Source organism: Tripterygium wilfordii, chromosome 13 (genome assembly GCF_013401445.1).
Source record: "Tripterygium wilfordii isolate XIE 37 chromosome 13, ASM1340144v1, whole genome shotgun sequence".
NCBI lineage: Eukaryota > Viridiplantae > Streptophyta > Magnoliopsida > Celastrales > Celastraceae > Tripterygium > Tripterygium wilfordii.
Window position 1 is genome coordinate 13,709,471 of NC_052244.1, and position 12,819 is coordinate 13,722,289.

General features: G+C 38.0%; 2 protein-coding genes and 1 non-coding gene across 3 annotated transcripts; 2 read left to right on the top strand and 1 right to left on the bottom strand.

Moving 5' to 3' along the window:
- The first annotated feature begins 230 nt into the window (after positions 1 to 230).
- On the top strand, positions 231 to 8,736 carry LOC120013429. Its single transcript, XM_038865233.1, has 10 exons — positions 231 to 487; positions 1,232 to 1,275; positions 1,900 to 2,017; positions 2,126 to 2,252; positions 4,199 to 4,806; positions 5,197 to 5,473; positions 5,588 to 5,867; positions 6,237 to 6,398; positions 7,056 to 7,514; positions 8,107 to 8,736. The coding sequence occupies exons 1-10, from the start codon at positions 286 to 288 to the stop codon at positions 8,383 to 8,385; spliced, it is 2,556 nt and encodes an 851-aa protein (XP_038721161.1). The 5' UTR covers positions 231 to 285; the 3' UTR covers positions 8,386 to 8,736.
- Positions 8,737 to 9,502: 766 nt separating this feature from the next.
- Positions 9,503 to 12,751, top strand: LOC120013486 (DNA-binding protein DDB_G0278111-like). The gene is made up of 7 exons (XM_038865315.1): positions 9,503 to 9,637; positions 10,358 to 10,423; positions 10,523 to 10,578; positions 10,717 to 10,781; positions 12,144 to 12,235; positions 12,307 to 12,378; positions 12,482 to 12,751. The coding sequence occupies exons 1-7, from the start codon at positions 9,635 to 9,637 to the stop codon at positions 12,518 to 12,520; spliced, it is 393 nt and encodes a 130-aa protein (XP_038721243.1). The 5' UTR covers positions 9,503 to 9,634; the 3' UTR covers positions 12,521 to 12,751.
- Positions 11,413 to 11,498, bottom strand: LOC120013967. The gene has a single exon (XR_005471507.1). It is a non-coding gene; the product is annotated as a U4 spliceosomal RNA (small nuclear RNA).
- Positions 12,752 to 12,819: the final 68 nt, after the last annotated feature.

Consider the following 12,819-nt stretch of genomic DNA (forward strand, 5'->3'; position numbering starts at 1 on the left):
TATCGAGTTTTTAAAAACCATCGAATACTCGATAATTTCATTAAAATATAACCCATCCTAATTAGGTAATTCGGTTGTTGAAAAAAGGAAATATTGAAAAAATTTACACATACAAAAGCAAGGGTTTTCGTTGCAAAAAGGGCAGCGCGATTGGTATTTATTTTTTCTCTTCGTCGCAGCCTCCTCGTAGAAGCAAGACAATTAAAGAGACGACAAGGGAAAAGCTTGAAAACGTTGTCGTTTCTCCTAAGATCTGAGGGAGGGAGAGGGTTTAGGGCGAGAGAGATGAGCGCCAAGAGAGGAGGAAGGGTTGGGGCCAGCAACAATGCCAAAGGCAGTATTGGAATTTCGTCCATACCGGCGGGTTCAAGGAAGCTGGTGCAGACTGTGAAAGAGATTGTGAACTCTCCTGAGGCGGAGATCTACGCCATGCTCAAGGAGTGTAACATGGACCCTAACGAGGCAGTCAATCGCCTCCTCGCCCAAGGTTCTTATTCTTTGTCTTGTGGTGTCTTTGGTTGGCGATGAGAGTGATGATAATGAATTTTTTTAAAGACTTGCGTTTTCAGTAACTAGGGTTTTAAAATTGTGATACTAGCTCAGTCTTTTTTCTTTCTTTTTTTCCGAGTTCCTAGCTTTACTCAAATTATTTTTTCTTTGTAGATTTTAAATACCATTCTCGGCAGTTTTGGATTTTTTTTCCCGAATAAAATCTATCGATGTTTCACTTCCGAATAGTGAAAATAGTAACATTAATACGCTTTTGATTCAACTATGCAATCAAATTTGGTTTTGAGGTGTTTTACCCTATAGTTTTTGGGATTTTAGTAATTTTTCTTTACTGTTTTTCCCCCTCTTGTCCGGGTATCTCTAATCGAACTGTTCAAAAGTCTTGCTTTTTTAAAGCTTTCGTACAGTTGGAGTTCTAATTTGCTTGAGTGCAAAGTTTTAATGAAATTACCCTTTCCTAAAAAAGTTGGGGACTTCTGTTGTTGGAATTGTTGTTGATGGCTTGGAAGAGTTACAGACTTGCAAAGCTATCTGTCTTAGGATTGGGATCATATGCACAAAAATATATACTCTCAAATATCTCATCGATAGCTGTTTTTAGAAACTCAATTTCTAATCTTCTTGGTCATTACTTTATATTGGCTATAAGCTGTGGTGGTTATGACAGTTCTCATTATCTCATACTATCTGATAGTAAAGTCTAAAGTTTGATGATCTGCAGATCCTTTTCATGAGGTGAAGAGCAAACGGGACAAGAAAAAAGAGGTGTGCAATGTTTCTTGATAGTTTAATTTCTTTTACCACGACAGTTCAATAGAATTTTATTTTCATTGCTTCCTGTTTATACACAGTGGGAAATTTCTATTCGCTACATAGGGTTAAACTTAAACCACAAAAAAAACTGCCCCCATGCAAACCGGGTACATGCTTCTTGACCTTGGACAACCACTGTGGAGCCTTGCACACTGGGCGGCACTTCCTTTCTTATTACTTATTTTCTTTGTAGCCGAACTTAGTAACTTACATTTCATGAAAATTTTCTGTACTCGCCTTTTGTATCATTCAAAGTCGGCTAAGACGTAAAATACTTTGACTATGTCATGATATGTAGAACTCATCCTTGGATGTTTGGAAGAGATTGGTATAAGATGTGTTTGTTTGCAATTTAAGCTTTTCACTTGTCGAGGTTTATAGTTAATGTGCTAATGTATAATAAGTATATGTTTCCCGTTGTATTGAAATTATTTTTGATACATTGAAGACACTCATTTTTTTTTCCTGTGATCTATTTTTAGCTACAGCTTGTTAAACTAGGTCTGGTCTTATTTTGTCGTCGATATGTTGTTGAGGTGTTTCTTGATATCCTATCTCAATTTCCTCTCTCTTCAGAATAAGGATTCAATGGATCCCAGATCTCGCAGTGATACTAACACTTCAAACCGTAGTGGCAGGGGTGGCGCAGATTGTTATGCTGGACGTGGTAGGTCAAGCCAGTTCAGCTCTAATGGTATGACCTGCTCTATTTAAGTTGTTGGACGTTAGTCCAGTGTTCAATTGATTATTTTGGTATTGATAAATTTATCTTACCAACCACCCTTAATTATTTTTGGGTCAGAGTTGAGTTTTTCACACAGCGAGCCTTCACACAAGAAGGAAAATGGGACACATGCTTCTGGAGGCTCGTCATCTTATGCTTTTGGTACTGCTGGGAACAACATAAACTGGCAACATCTGTCCCATAGGTTATTCCTCTTAAACTTAAGAAATTCATTCATGTTTGTTTGTTACTTTGTTTGTTCTTTTTTTTTTGTTGATTGACGTCATCAATTACAATCGATACTATAAGAGATAACATCTAGGGTTCTTTGATAAATTCCTGCTGCTAGCTTATTTCCTAATATTTATCTTGAATCTTTGGCTTTTATGCTGTCAAAAGCTTAGTTGCAATTTAATTTCATATTTAGTGTTCAAAGGTAACTGATTTAGTAGAACTGTGCTTGGAAAAGTTATCTAGTTGTTTTTTTTTAAAATTTTTTTTTTAAGAAGAAATGAGATTAAGGGCATCAGGAAAGTGCCACAAAGTATATCAGTTTTGTAACAGATTAGTTTCTCTTTCCCTTACGTTATCATCCCTCCCCACCAATCCTCTCAACCAAAATAAAACGTTATGAAACCAGGTTTTTCCAACATTATGTATAGGTGATTCACCCTCTAAATGCCCATTATTTCTCTCAAACCATGTAGTCATGAATATTAACAATTCATGAATTCCTTTCTGGTTCTTCTCCTTCTAATGTTGGATAGTTCAATCAGCTCTTCTTTGCAACGAATAGTTTTCTAAGTACAATTGTGAGGTAACTTAGACTTACTCTGGTGCACGGTTCTCATGTGTTCCTGGATGGTTGCTCTGGGATTTGGTATGAGTCAAATAATAGCATTGATGACGAACATGATGGCCTTTTGGCAGAAAAATCTGTTAGAGAATCGCAGCTATAGGTGTTTAGTGGTAGACATATCAGTGTTGTCACGAGGCGGCCGGGCGCACGCCTAGGCGCTCCAGGCGAGGCGAGGCGCAGCATGGGTGCCTCGCCTAGCCTTAATCGCCTGGCTTCAGCTAGGCGTGGCCTAGGCGCGCGCCTCAGACCAGGCGCAAGGCTGGTCGGGCGCACGCCTAGGAAAATTGAGGTCAAAATGATCTCTTTTTTTAATTTCAAAAGTATTTCTTGATTGTCAAAATGAGGTCCACTAATTATATGGCTTCACATGAAGGCTAAATGCCACGTGTCAAGACCACTATCTTTGGTGACTTACAGCAACAACACTTGCGTAGGTGTCGGACTCTCCTTCTTGCTATATTTTTTGCAATCACAGGTCTATCAGTGGTGTGTGTTCCTCAATCCTGAAAAATGAGCCTTTATATGCCTTTATCACATGAATGCTAAATGAGGTCCATGTGTCAAGGCCACACTATCTTTTGATGACTTACAGCAACCAAAGCATTTGCTTAGGTGTCTATTAATCTAGTACACGTGTTATTCAAAAAATGAGCATTTCCTGCTTCTAATATATTATTTAATTTTAACCTATATTAGTCAGAAGTTCATATCATATTATCCTTCAAAATTAATTAATATTTGATCAGAATTAAATGGGATAAAATCTTTATATTTAAAGGAATAAAATTTTCCCCCTTTTCACCTAGCTTCGCTAGGCGCGCGCCTTGCGCCTCAGGCGTTTGATGGGTCATGCGCCTTTTGTGCGCCTTTCGCCTTTAACAACACTGAGACGTATTATTTGACTCTTTCAGTGTTCATCTCTGGTCATGTGGACTCCTCAATGCAGCAGGATTGGAATAAAAAGACAATTGGGAAAGCATAAGTTTAGTTTTAGATTTTATACAGCAAGGATGTGTTGCTTCATCTTGTTTTTCTAGCTTGGAGACCCTTGTTTTTCTAGCTTGGTTGGTCTCATTTTTTTACTTGAAAAAGGATTTCTAATGCTTGAATGCTATCTGTGCTGGATGTTTTCATTCTAGTACATCAAATCATAGCTGGCTGACTCTCATATTTTTTTTTTTACTGGATAAACTGAATGACTTTTTGCAATCATGTATATCATTCTGATCTGTAGATTAACTTTATTAGTTCATAGTTAATTATTTCTCATGTATGCTTGATATCTTTTGCAGTGACTATTATGTCAATACAGAAAGTAAAATGTCAGTAGCAGGCTCATGTGATGCGGTCTCCTCATCCTTGCAACCTTCTTCTGGAATGAAACCCGCCTGGGTGGGTGTTCCTGGTCAGTTATCAATGGCTGACATCGTGAAGATGGGCAAGCCTCAAAATAGGGCCCCTTCGATGGCAAATCCACCTCACCACAGTGGTGACTCATCAGCAGATCATCCTTCCAAGCTATCTCAGATGAACACTGTACTGGAATTTGGTGCAAGTTATCCTGTTTCTTCCAATGATGAATGGCCATCAATAGAGCGGCCACCTGCTCCTAGTGCGCCTGCTGTTTTAGAGGTAGCGGCAGATTATGAGTTTTATACAAATTCATCCAAGTTACATGTGGACAGAGGTCACGAGCATATAAAGTCCCAGTTAGATGATGTCCCAATAGCAGATGATGGTCCTGTTCAATCTTTGGATGCAAATCCTGTTAGACCTGCTTCTGTATCCAGTAGAAGCATGCAGGAGGAAAATTCGACAGATTCATCTCTATATGATGATAATTTGTATGGTAACAAAGGTTCTTACCAAGCTCACAGGAACGCTTTTGAGCCTAATGAAGGTGAGGATATGATTGAAATTTCACATGATCTGTAAATTTCTTTTCTATACTAGTTCTTAGATATTGGTGTGCATGTAGGGTGTGTTTTTTTCAAGACAAGGCTAATTAAAGAAAGATGTATCACACCTTTTTCACATATGATGCCTACATGTCCCTTGTGCCTCTCTATATTTAATTTCTTCATCCCTGATTATGAACTTTCAATAGAGTTTGTCTTGCATATTTGCCTCTTCATGGGATTGGACGGGTGGTTGCATGATCTGAACTAGGACGCTGTAAACTGCATGATTTGAACTAGGATACCATGGTTTATACTCTTGTAGTCATTTTAATACTCAAAGGAGTTTTGTCATTTTGATTAAAATTTTATATTTATGTTACTTATTTCAGCTGGAGATGGTGCTTCATCACTGACTGCAAACTTGCAGCAACTGAGTTTACAGAACAATGATGAGGTGGTTCAACCAGAAGAGGACAATCCTTCTGTTGTGATTCCGGATCACTTGCAAGTTCATATGCAGGATTGTGCACACTTGAGCTTTGGAAGTTTTGGATCTGGTATTAGTTCTGCCTTTTCTGGTCCTTTTGCCTCGATGCCGATGAAAAATGACTCAGAGGAGACAACTGAAGCACCAGATGCCTCATCAATGGGACACTTAGACACGAGGTGAGTTTTTCAGGATAATCTGAGTCTCACCCTATTTTATTTGCTCCTTCAAAATTATTTCCTCTTCTGCTATTTGTTGGCTATTTACAGTAGTATCGAAATAATTTCTTTCAGAAACCCCGAGTATTATGGAGATGAACATCTCAAAAATAACCCAGATGAAAATTTTGTTCATGGACCTGGTGTCAATGCTGGTAATTACGATTCTCCTTCAGTTTCACAACCAGAGGTGTTGAAACAGGAAACCACTGAAGTTTTTCAGGGGAATCAATATGCATTTCCTGCTTCGTCGCCTAATTATACTTATGATAACACCCAGCAGTTGAATGCTGCATTTAATCACCAACAGACGAGCACTCAGATTCAGAATCTCGCTCCTTTCTCAAGTATGATGGTACGTGACAATGCTTGATTATTCTTGCATGTGGAATATGCAGTTTTAGCCTTTTAGGTCCAATGATACTGTTGCATCATGTCTTGGGATGTATACTCAGGATTGGTGATGGTAACGGGGTTATCTTTGTTTTGGTTATATATTGAAATAAAATGCTGGAAGAAAGGATGCGTCTAAGAAAGTGAATGATTGTGGTTACGACAACAAGTTTTTAACCGTCATTGCCAATTTGCCATCATCTTCATTATTTAAATTTTTGACTATTTGTGCTACAGTTGTTTTGGTATGTTGCTTTATTATGAACTACGCTTGTAGTTTGGTTGAATGCGTTTTCTGATCCCTTAAGTTGTCACTACACTTCTACAACAGGCGTATACAAATTCATTACCCAGCACTTTGTTGGCTTCAAATGTTCAAACTGGGAGGGAGCCTGATTTTTCATGCTCACCCTTCCCTGTGATGCAGTCAATGTCCACTAAGTACAGCAACACAGCTTCTTCCGTCAGTGGTCCAAGCATTTCAATGTCAGAGGTAACCCTTCCCAACCCTTTCTAATATCTATTGCATTCTAAGGTAATACATTATATGTGAGATGCATACTGCGGCCTGAGCAAACCGCCCACTTGTCTTATTCGCATTAGGAAGTTGACATGGATATAAATGCTGATACATTGTTTGTGTTTGAATTTACTTAGGAAACTTGATTTTATCATCTTATTAGTTGGACATTGTATTATGCGAGAACACTCGTTTTGTTATGATGGTCTTGATTTGTGTTGTCTGTGGTGTCTTCTCTGCTTGAATGATTTCCAGGTGATGCTGTTATATTATTTGCTTCTTAATCTCTTTTACTAAAATCGCATCTAGTGTTTAAACTTTCCCTACCGTAAAACCTACTGATATCAGAGAATCACTTGAAGGATCTAATTTAATGCCCTGTGGAAATAGAGTTTTATTAAAGAATACTAATGTAATATAGTAATACGATAGGGAAATGTATTCCAAGTGATGAGGACAGCATGAATGTAAAGGGGAAGGATATGTAATCTGTGCTGTCTCAATTTCTGTTTTGACTATCTGTCTTTGATAATTGTTCTCTTATTTTAAAGACGATGATATGGTCAATGTGTATTTTTCGATTTTTATTTGACTTTTTCTATTGCTTATTCGGATTATGTACATCTGCAGGCTTTGAGACAAGGTGGTATCTCGACACCTCAGCCAACTCAGACCCTGCCTGGTGCAAGTGTGGCCACAGGACCTGCTCTTCCACAGCACCTTGCCGTGCACCCCTATTCTCAACATACTCTTCCTTTGGGACATTTTGCCAATATGATTAGCTATCCTTTCTTGCCTCAGAGTTACACATACATGCCATCTGCATTCCAGCAAGGATTTGCTGGTAATAATACGTACCATCAGTCTTTGGCGGCAATGCTCCCACAATATAAAAATAGTGTTTCTATCAGTAGCTTGCCTCAGACCTCTGCGATTGCCTCTGGCTACGGGTTTGGAACTTCAACCAGCCTTCCTGGAGGACACTTTCCTCTGAATCCCCCCACTGCTCCTGCAGGAACAACCATAGGCTATGATGATATTTTAAGTTCACAGTACAAGGATAGCAATCATTTGATCTCACTTCAACAGGTAATCTTTTTAAAGTGTTGATGATATTTTATAAATGAAATAGCTAACTAAGGGTGTGTTTGGGTTTTTTTGGTAATGTTCTCGCATTTTAGTTTATGAGAATGGTTTTCTAGTGTATGAAAGGAAAAAAATAATTCAGAATTAAAATCAACAACATATTTGGCGTGAGTAAAATTATTTTCTCGCCTTTTCTCTTAAATTTAAGAATAACCGTCTAGGAAAACTCTTAGGAAAAAAATGAAATAGCTTTAAAGATGTTTCCAGTTCTATTTTTAAGTCAGCACTTGCATGGTTCTCTGAAATGTGTTGAGGCTGTTGTGTTTTTAAAAATAGAAAACTGTTTTTAGAAGCGTCTGCGGAGATGTTTGTTTCTTTCATAATTTATTCAGCAAAATACCATCACATTGAAGTGATGAAAACGAAAGTTATAAACCAATATTTATCATTTTATCCTACACTAGAGGGGCAGAAACAATTGTTGTATGTATGTTCTTAACAAAATACCAACATCATCTGCTGCATTCCATCAAACATTTTATCCATTTATTTGGTTTATCGTTGAATCTAATTCTATTTTTTTCCTGTGTGGTAGAATGATAACTCGGGTATGTGGGTTCATGGGCCTGGTTCACGAACAATGTCTGCTGTCCCTGGAAGCACATATTACAGTTTCCAAGGACAGAATCAGCAGCCTGGTGGGTTCCGGCAAAGTCAGCAGCCATCACAGCATTTTGGTGGTCTTGGATACCCGAATTTCTACCATTCTCAGACGGGTATCTCACTGGAGCATCAGCAAAACACTAGAGATGGTGCTCTTTGTGGTTCTCAAGGCCAACAGCCTAGACAGACCCAACAGTTATGGGCAGAATAGCGACTAACTTGAGTCTCCTCCTGGTTTTTCAGGATCTTGTAGTGAGTTTGAAAGCGGCCAATCAAAGAGCTTCCTCGCGGTTGAATAATTTATCTAATGTTTTAACTTTTACTGGTCTAAAGAGACCTTGGCTGGCTACTGCCCTGTGCCTTAGGGGGTTTGTATTCTACATATTTATCGCCTAGTTATGTAACGTGGGAACACACGTTGCTAGTGTGGGTTAGTGGGTTATGGGTTTCTTATCCTTACCAGACCCCTTACCCCCAATTCGTAATTTGCTCAGTTTTTCCTTGATTTTTGGTGTATATTGCAAATTGTAGTAGACTGGGAAGCTGCCGATGGTTAGAAAAATCTCTCTTTTGGCATTCACTATGCTACTAATGTCAACAAATAAATCACATAACTAGTTAATTTTCTTTTTCTCAACCCCCAACAATGCAACATGATCATTGTAGAAAGTAGAGGCATGTGAAGAGTTTCCTTGGTTGATGTAAAAGAGCCATTCTTTATGGAATGTCTTGTCAATATGTTTAGTATTCCGTTATTCACTCATTGATGAAGGATTGTGGTATTTGTCGAAGTAAACCTCATTTTTGTATTAATTAATTTTCTTTGGTTTTTTTTTTTTGGTCTATCACAATAGGAAAACAAAAGAAGCATACCACTAAAAAGAATCAATCACCATTAAACATAAGACCAAACACGCGTTGACATAACGGGAAAAGTATAGGTTTTGTCACGTCTCCAATTTGCTCTCGGAGAAATCGATCCAAATTGCGGTTGTTTAAAGTTTATGATTTAAGATTTAGGAATGTATCTGCTTCGGCCTAAATCCATGTTTGTAGGATTGTCGTGGTTTGATCTCCAATGACATCTATCTCCGTTCGGTTTTACACTGTCTCTTCACTGGTGATGTCTTGCCAAGAAATAATCCGAATTTCAAAATTAAACTACGAATTTTCTGCAAGCTTGCAACGTTTAAAATAAAAAAAAAATCCTTCCCTGGTGATGTCTTGCCAAGAAAAGAGTGCAAATAATCCGAATTTCAAAATTAAATCAGGAATTTTCTGCAACCTTGCAGCTTAAAAAAAAAAAAAATCCTTCATAAAAGTCGCGTGTGGTAAATGCCAAGACTGGTCCACTTGGAGCACATAGGGATAGGGGAGAACATATCTGTTCTCTGGAGCAGGACAAGATACGCACTACACAACAACTATAGACTTCTCTTGCCCTAGAACTCGATTTCACCATGGTACCTACTCCGATTCTGAATATTTCGATTCTGAGTTTGTTTAACCTTTATTTTCTCGGTGGCCGAACACTGCAGTCTCGGGCCATAATTACGTACTTTGTTCGACGCATCGTTTTCCTAGATTGCTTATGAGATTCCAGGCGCCAGAAATAGAACTTGTGATCATTGTCTTCTGGAGCTTGATGTGTTTTAATTTGATTAGTTTTTCTTAAGCCATTTAGCTCGTCTACTGCATTGGTTGTTTCGATCGATCGTTGACGTGATTTTAGCTCATTTTTGTTGTTTCTTTTGCTTAAACTGAAAGCCGTATCAGACCCCATAATTAATAGAAAGCGGATAATCAGCTTGTTAGTTGCTGATGGTTGGGTCAGTTCTCTTGTAAATTTAGCTTAATACGATTTAGACAACCATGTTTGTTGGTCTGGTGCATCGAAATATTAATCATATGCAGATATGATTGATGCCCTAAAAGGTGTATCCCATCCCATCCCATCCCAGGCGGAGCTATGCTATTCTTTAATTACTTGATAATTAGTTGGTCATTATGAATGGAGTTGTTGATGCAGCGTGGCCGAATGGGCTTTCTCTTTTCCTATTATCAGTATTATGCAGATGGTTTATGATTCTGAACCTTAGGTGGCTTTGAATGTTGTACGTATTGTTGATTTTATCGGTGTATGTGGAAATTTTGATTGATTTTCTAATCCCATATTGTTATAGGCTGATCCTGAACTAGAAGCGATTAGACAAAGAAGGATTCAGGAGCTTATGGCTCAACGTGGAATGGTATCAAAATATGCTCTTCAATCTCTTTGCTTTAAACAATTATAATTTCCGAGGTTGTATCTTGTTTTGATGGCATTTACTGGATGTTTTGGATTGTAGGGGAATCAGCTGGCTGAGAACTCTGAGCAGCAAAGTGCACAGGACGATGCTAAAAGGTTGGTTTTTGAATTTATCACTAATATAATTGCGCATGCTTTTCTTTCTTTTCTTTCTTTTTATGTGATTATAAGGTCGTATATTCATAGTTTATTCTTTTTAATTGTTGATCTTACGTTAATAAGACACTAATCCAGGGAGGCAGAGGAGCGAAGGCAAATGATGCTTAGTCAGATTTTGTCTGCCGAAGCACGAGAAAGACGTAAGTTATTACCTTGAGAGTATGTAGAGCTTGTAATTGGGACTCGTGCTGCACTTTATGCTTTTGTTTTGGGTCTAATCTATTAAATTATATCTACTCGCATGCTTTTCATCCTGTAAAGCAACCTATTAATTGCCCTTTACACCATCATGCTTGTTTTTCTCTATCGTAAATGATTTTAGTATCAAATAGCTACATATCTTAAGAAGTTTGGATACATGCCATCATGAATGAAGAGTTTGGATTCATACAATGCTGGCATGATGAAGGAAGCAGTATTAATGATTTTTAAACCTCATTAGGAATCCCGTCTACAGTTTCGAACAGTTTGTAATCTAACATAGGTTGCAATTTTCAGAATTTCAGTCATTTTTGCTTGAGATTGTTTAGTCCCCCACATCCTTGTGTTTATAGACGTGAATGCAAGTATGTAAGTTGGAAGTTGCTAGCGATTCTTCAGAGAAAGTGTTCAATTTTTTTTTATAGATTTCTTGTGCTTTTCCAATTAAATTGTTATCTGATTGATAATTGAATTCTTAGAAAGAAGGCTGGTTTTTGTTTGCTCTGATGTATAGCTTGGAAAATGATGTTGTAAACTCTCAGTTTGGCGTCTTCTTCCTAGTTGTGCAATAAAGGTTTGGAAATAGTTTTCAACCAGCAATTGGCGCGCCTCGGTTAGAACCTTACTAACTTCGCCATTGCCCCGAGCGCAATAATACTAAAGGTTAACTTGCATGGATGGGTCTGCTATGTCCTAATGGAATGTCTGATGAGGTTGGTTTATGTTGTCAATACTTAATTCACTACGTTCAACAAGATAAGAAATAACAGTAGCCTGAAAATACAGTGTATCGAGTAGAAGTGGTCCCCTGTGCTGTCTAGCTACCCAGATTCGTCATCACTGATGGACAGAATATGCTGGAGAAGTGTGTTCATTGGAGGTTTTTCTCTTTAGAAATTATATATTGCACGGATGTCATACTTAAGCTAGCTACTTCTTACTGGAAACATGCATCTACATACCAAATAGCATGTCAGACGATGTTTGTTTCCTCGACATATGACATGGACCTTTATCTGTTGCAACTAGCAAATCTACTTCTAAAATGAGGGATTCCTGACATAACGATTATCAATACATAAGTGCATGTGCAACTTTGATGTAGTTTTAACTAAAACAAATTACTCGTTCAAATTCTTGGGTGATCTGCTTTGATCCTTAAAGTATCAATAAGGACTTGCAGAAGTCGTATGATGCATTAACTATTGCTATTTCATTATTTTTTATTTGATTCTCTGGTATTTTGTGCTACTAATTATTTGTCTGTGCATCCTTCATCTGCTGCAATAAAATATGTGCAGTTGCCCGGATTGCCTTGGTCAAACCTGAGAAGGCGAGAGGTGTTGAAGATGTTATATTCAGAGCTGCTCAGATGGGTCAGATAGTTGAGAAGGTTAACAGAAAGCTCTTGTGGCCTGTCGTGTATTTAAAATATGTCCAAGCCTGATGAATTACATTTTATAGGTTTCTGAAGAGAGGCTTATATCATTGCTGGAGCAGATTAACAGCCAAACAGCTAAACAGACCAAAGTCACGGTGAGATGAAGAAATATTTCTTTTTATCTCCCATATTTGCCCATCTTTAGTCAGATTTTGAGCTTTCACCATGTTGTAATTGTCCTTCTCTGCAATTATTCAGATCCAGAGGCGTCGGAGTGTGCTTGAAGATGATGATTAGTTCAGATATGTATGTTGGCTTATGACTCATTTCTCTATGACATTTGATGATAGAGCTTTATGCTGGTTGTATATTAATGTGAAAGGTCTTTGTTAGTGCCTTGTCACATTCTCAACTAAATTTTCGGTGCAACTTTGTAGCTATGGCTGTCTCCTTTGCCTCTATATTTCTCAAAATGACTGTGTAGTTGAGTGGTAAATCTTTATTATAATTGATGCATCAGTGTATGCATGAATGTGAAAGTTTGGAAGTATAACGCAGTGGACACCACCATTTCATTCTTTGTTGCCCAGTCTTGA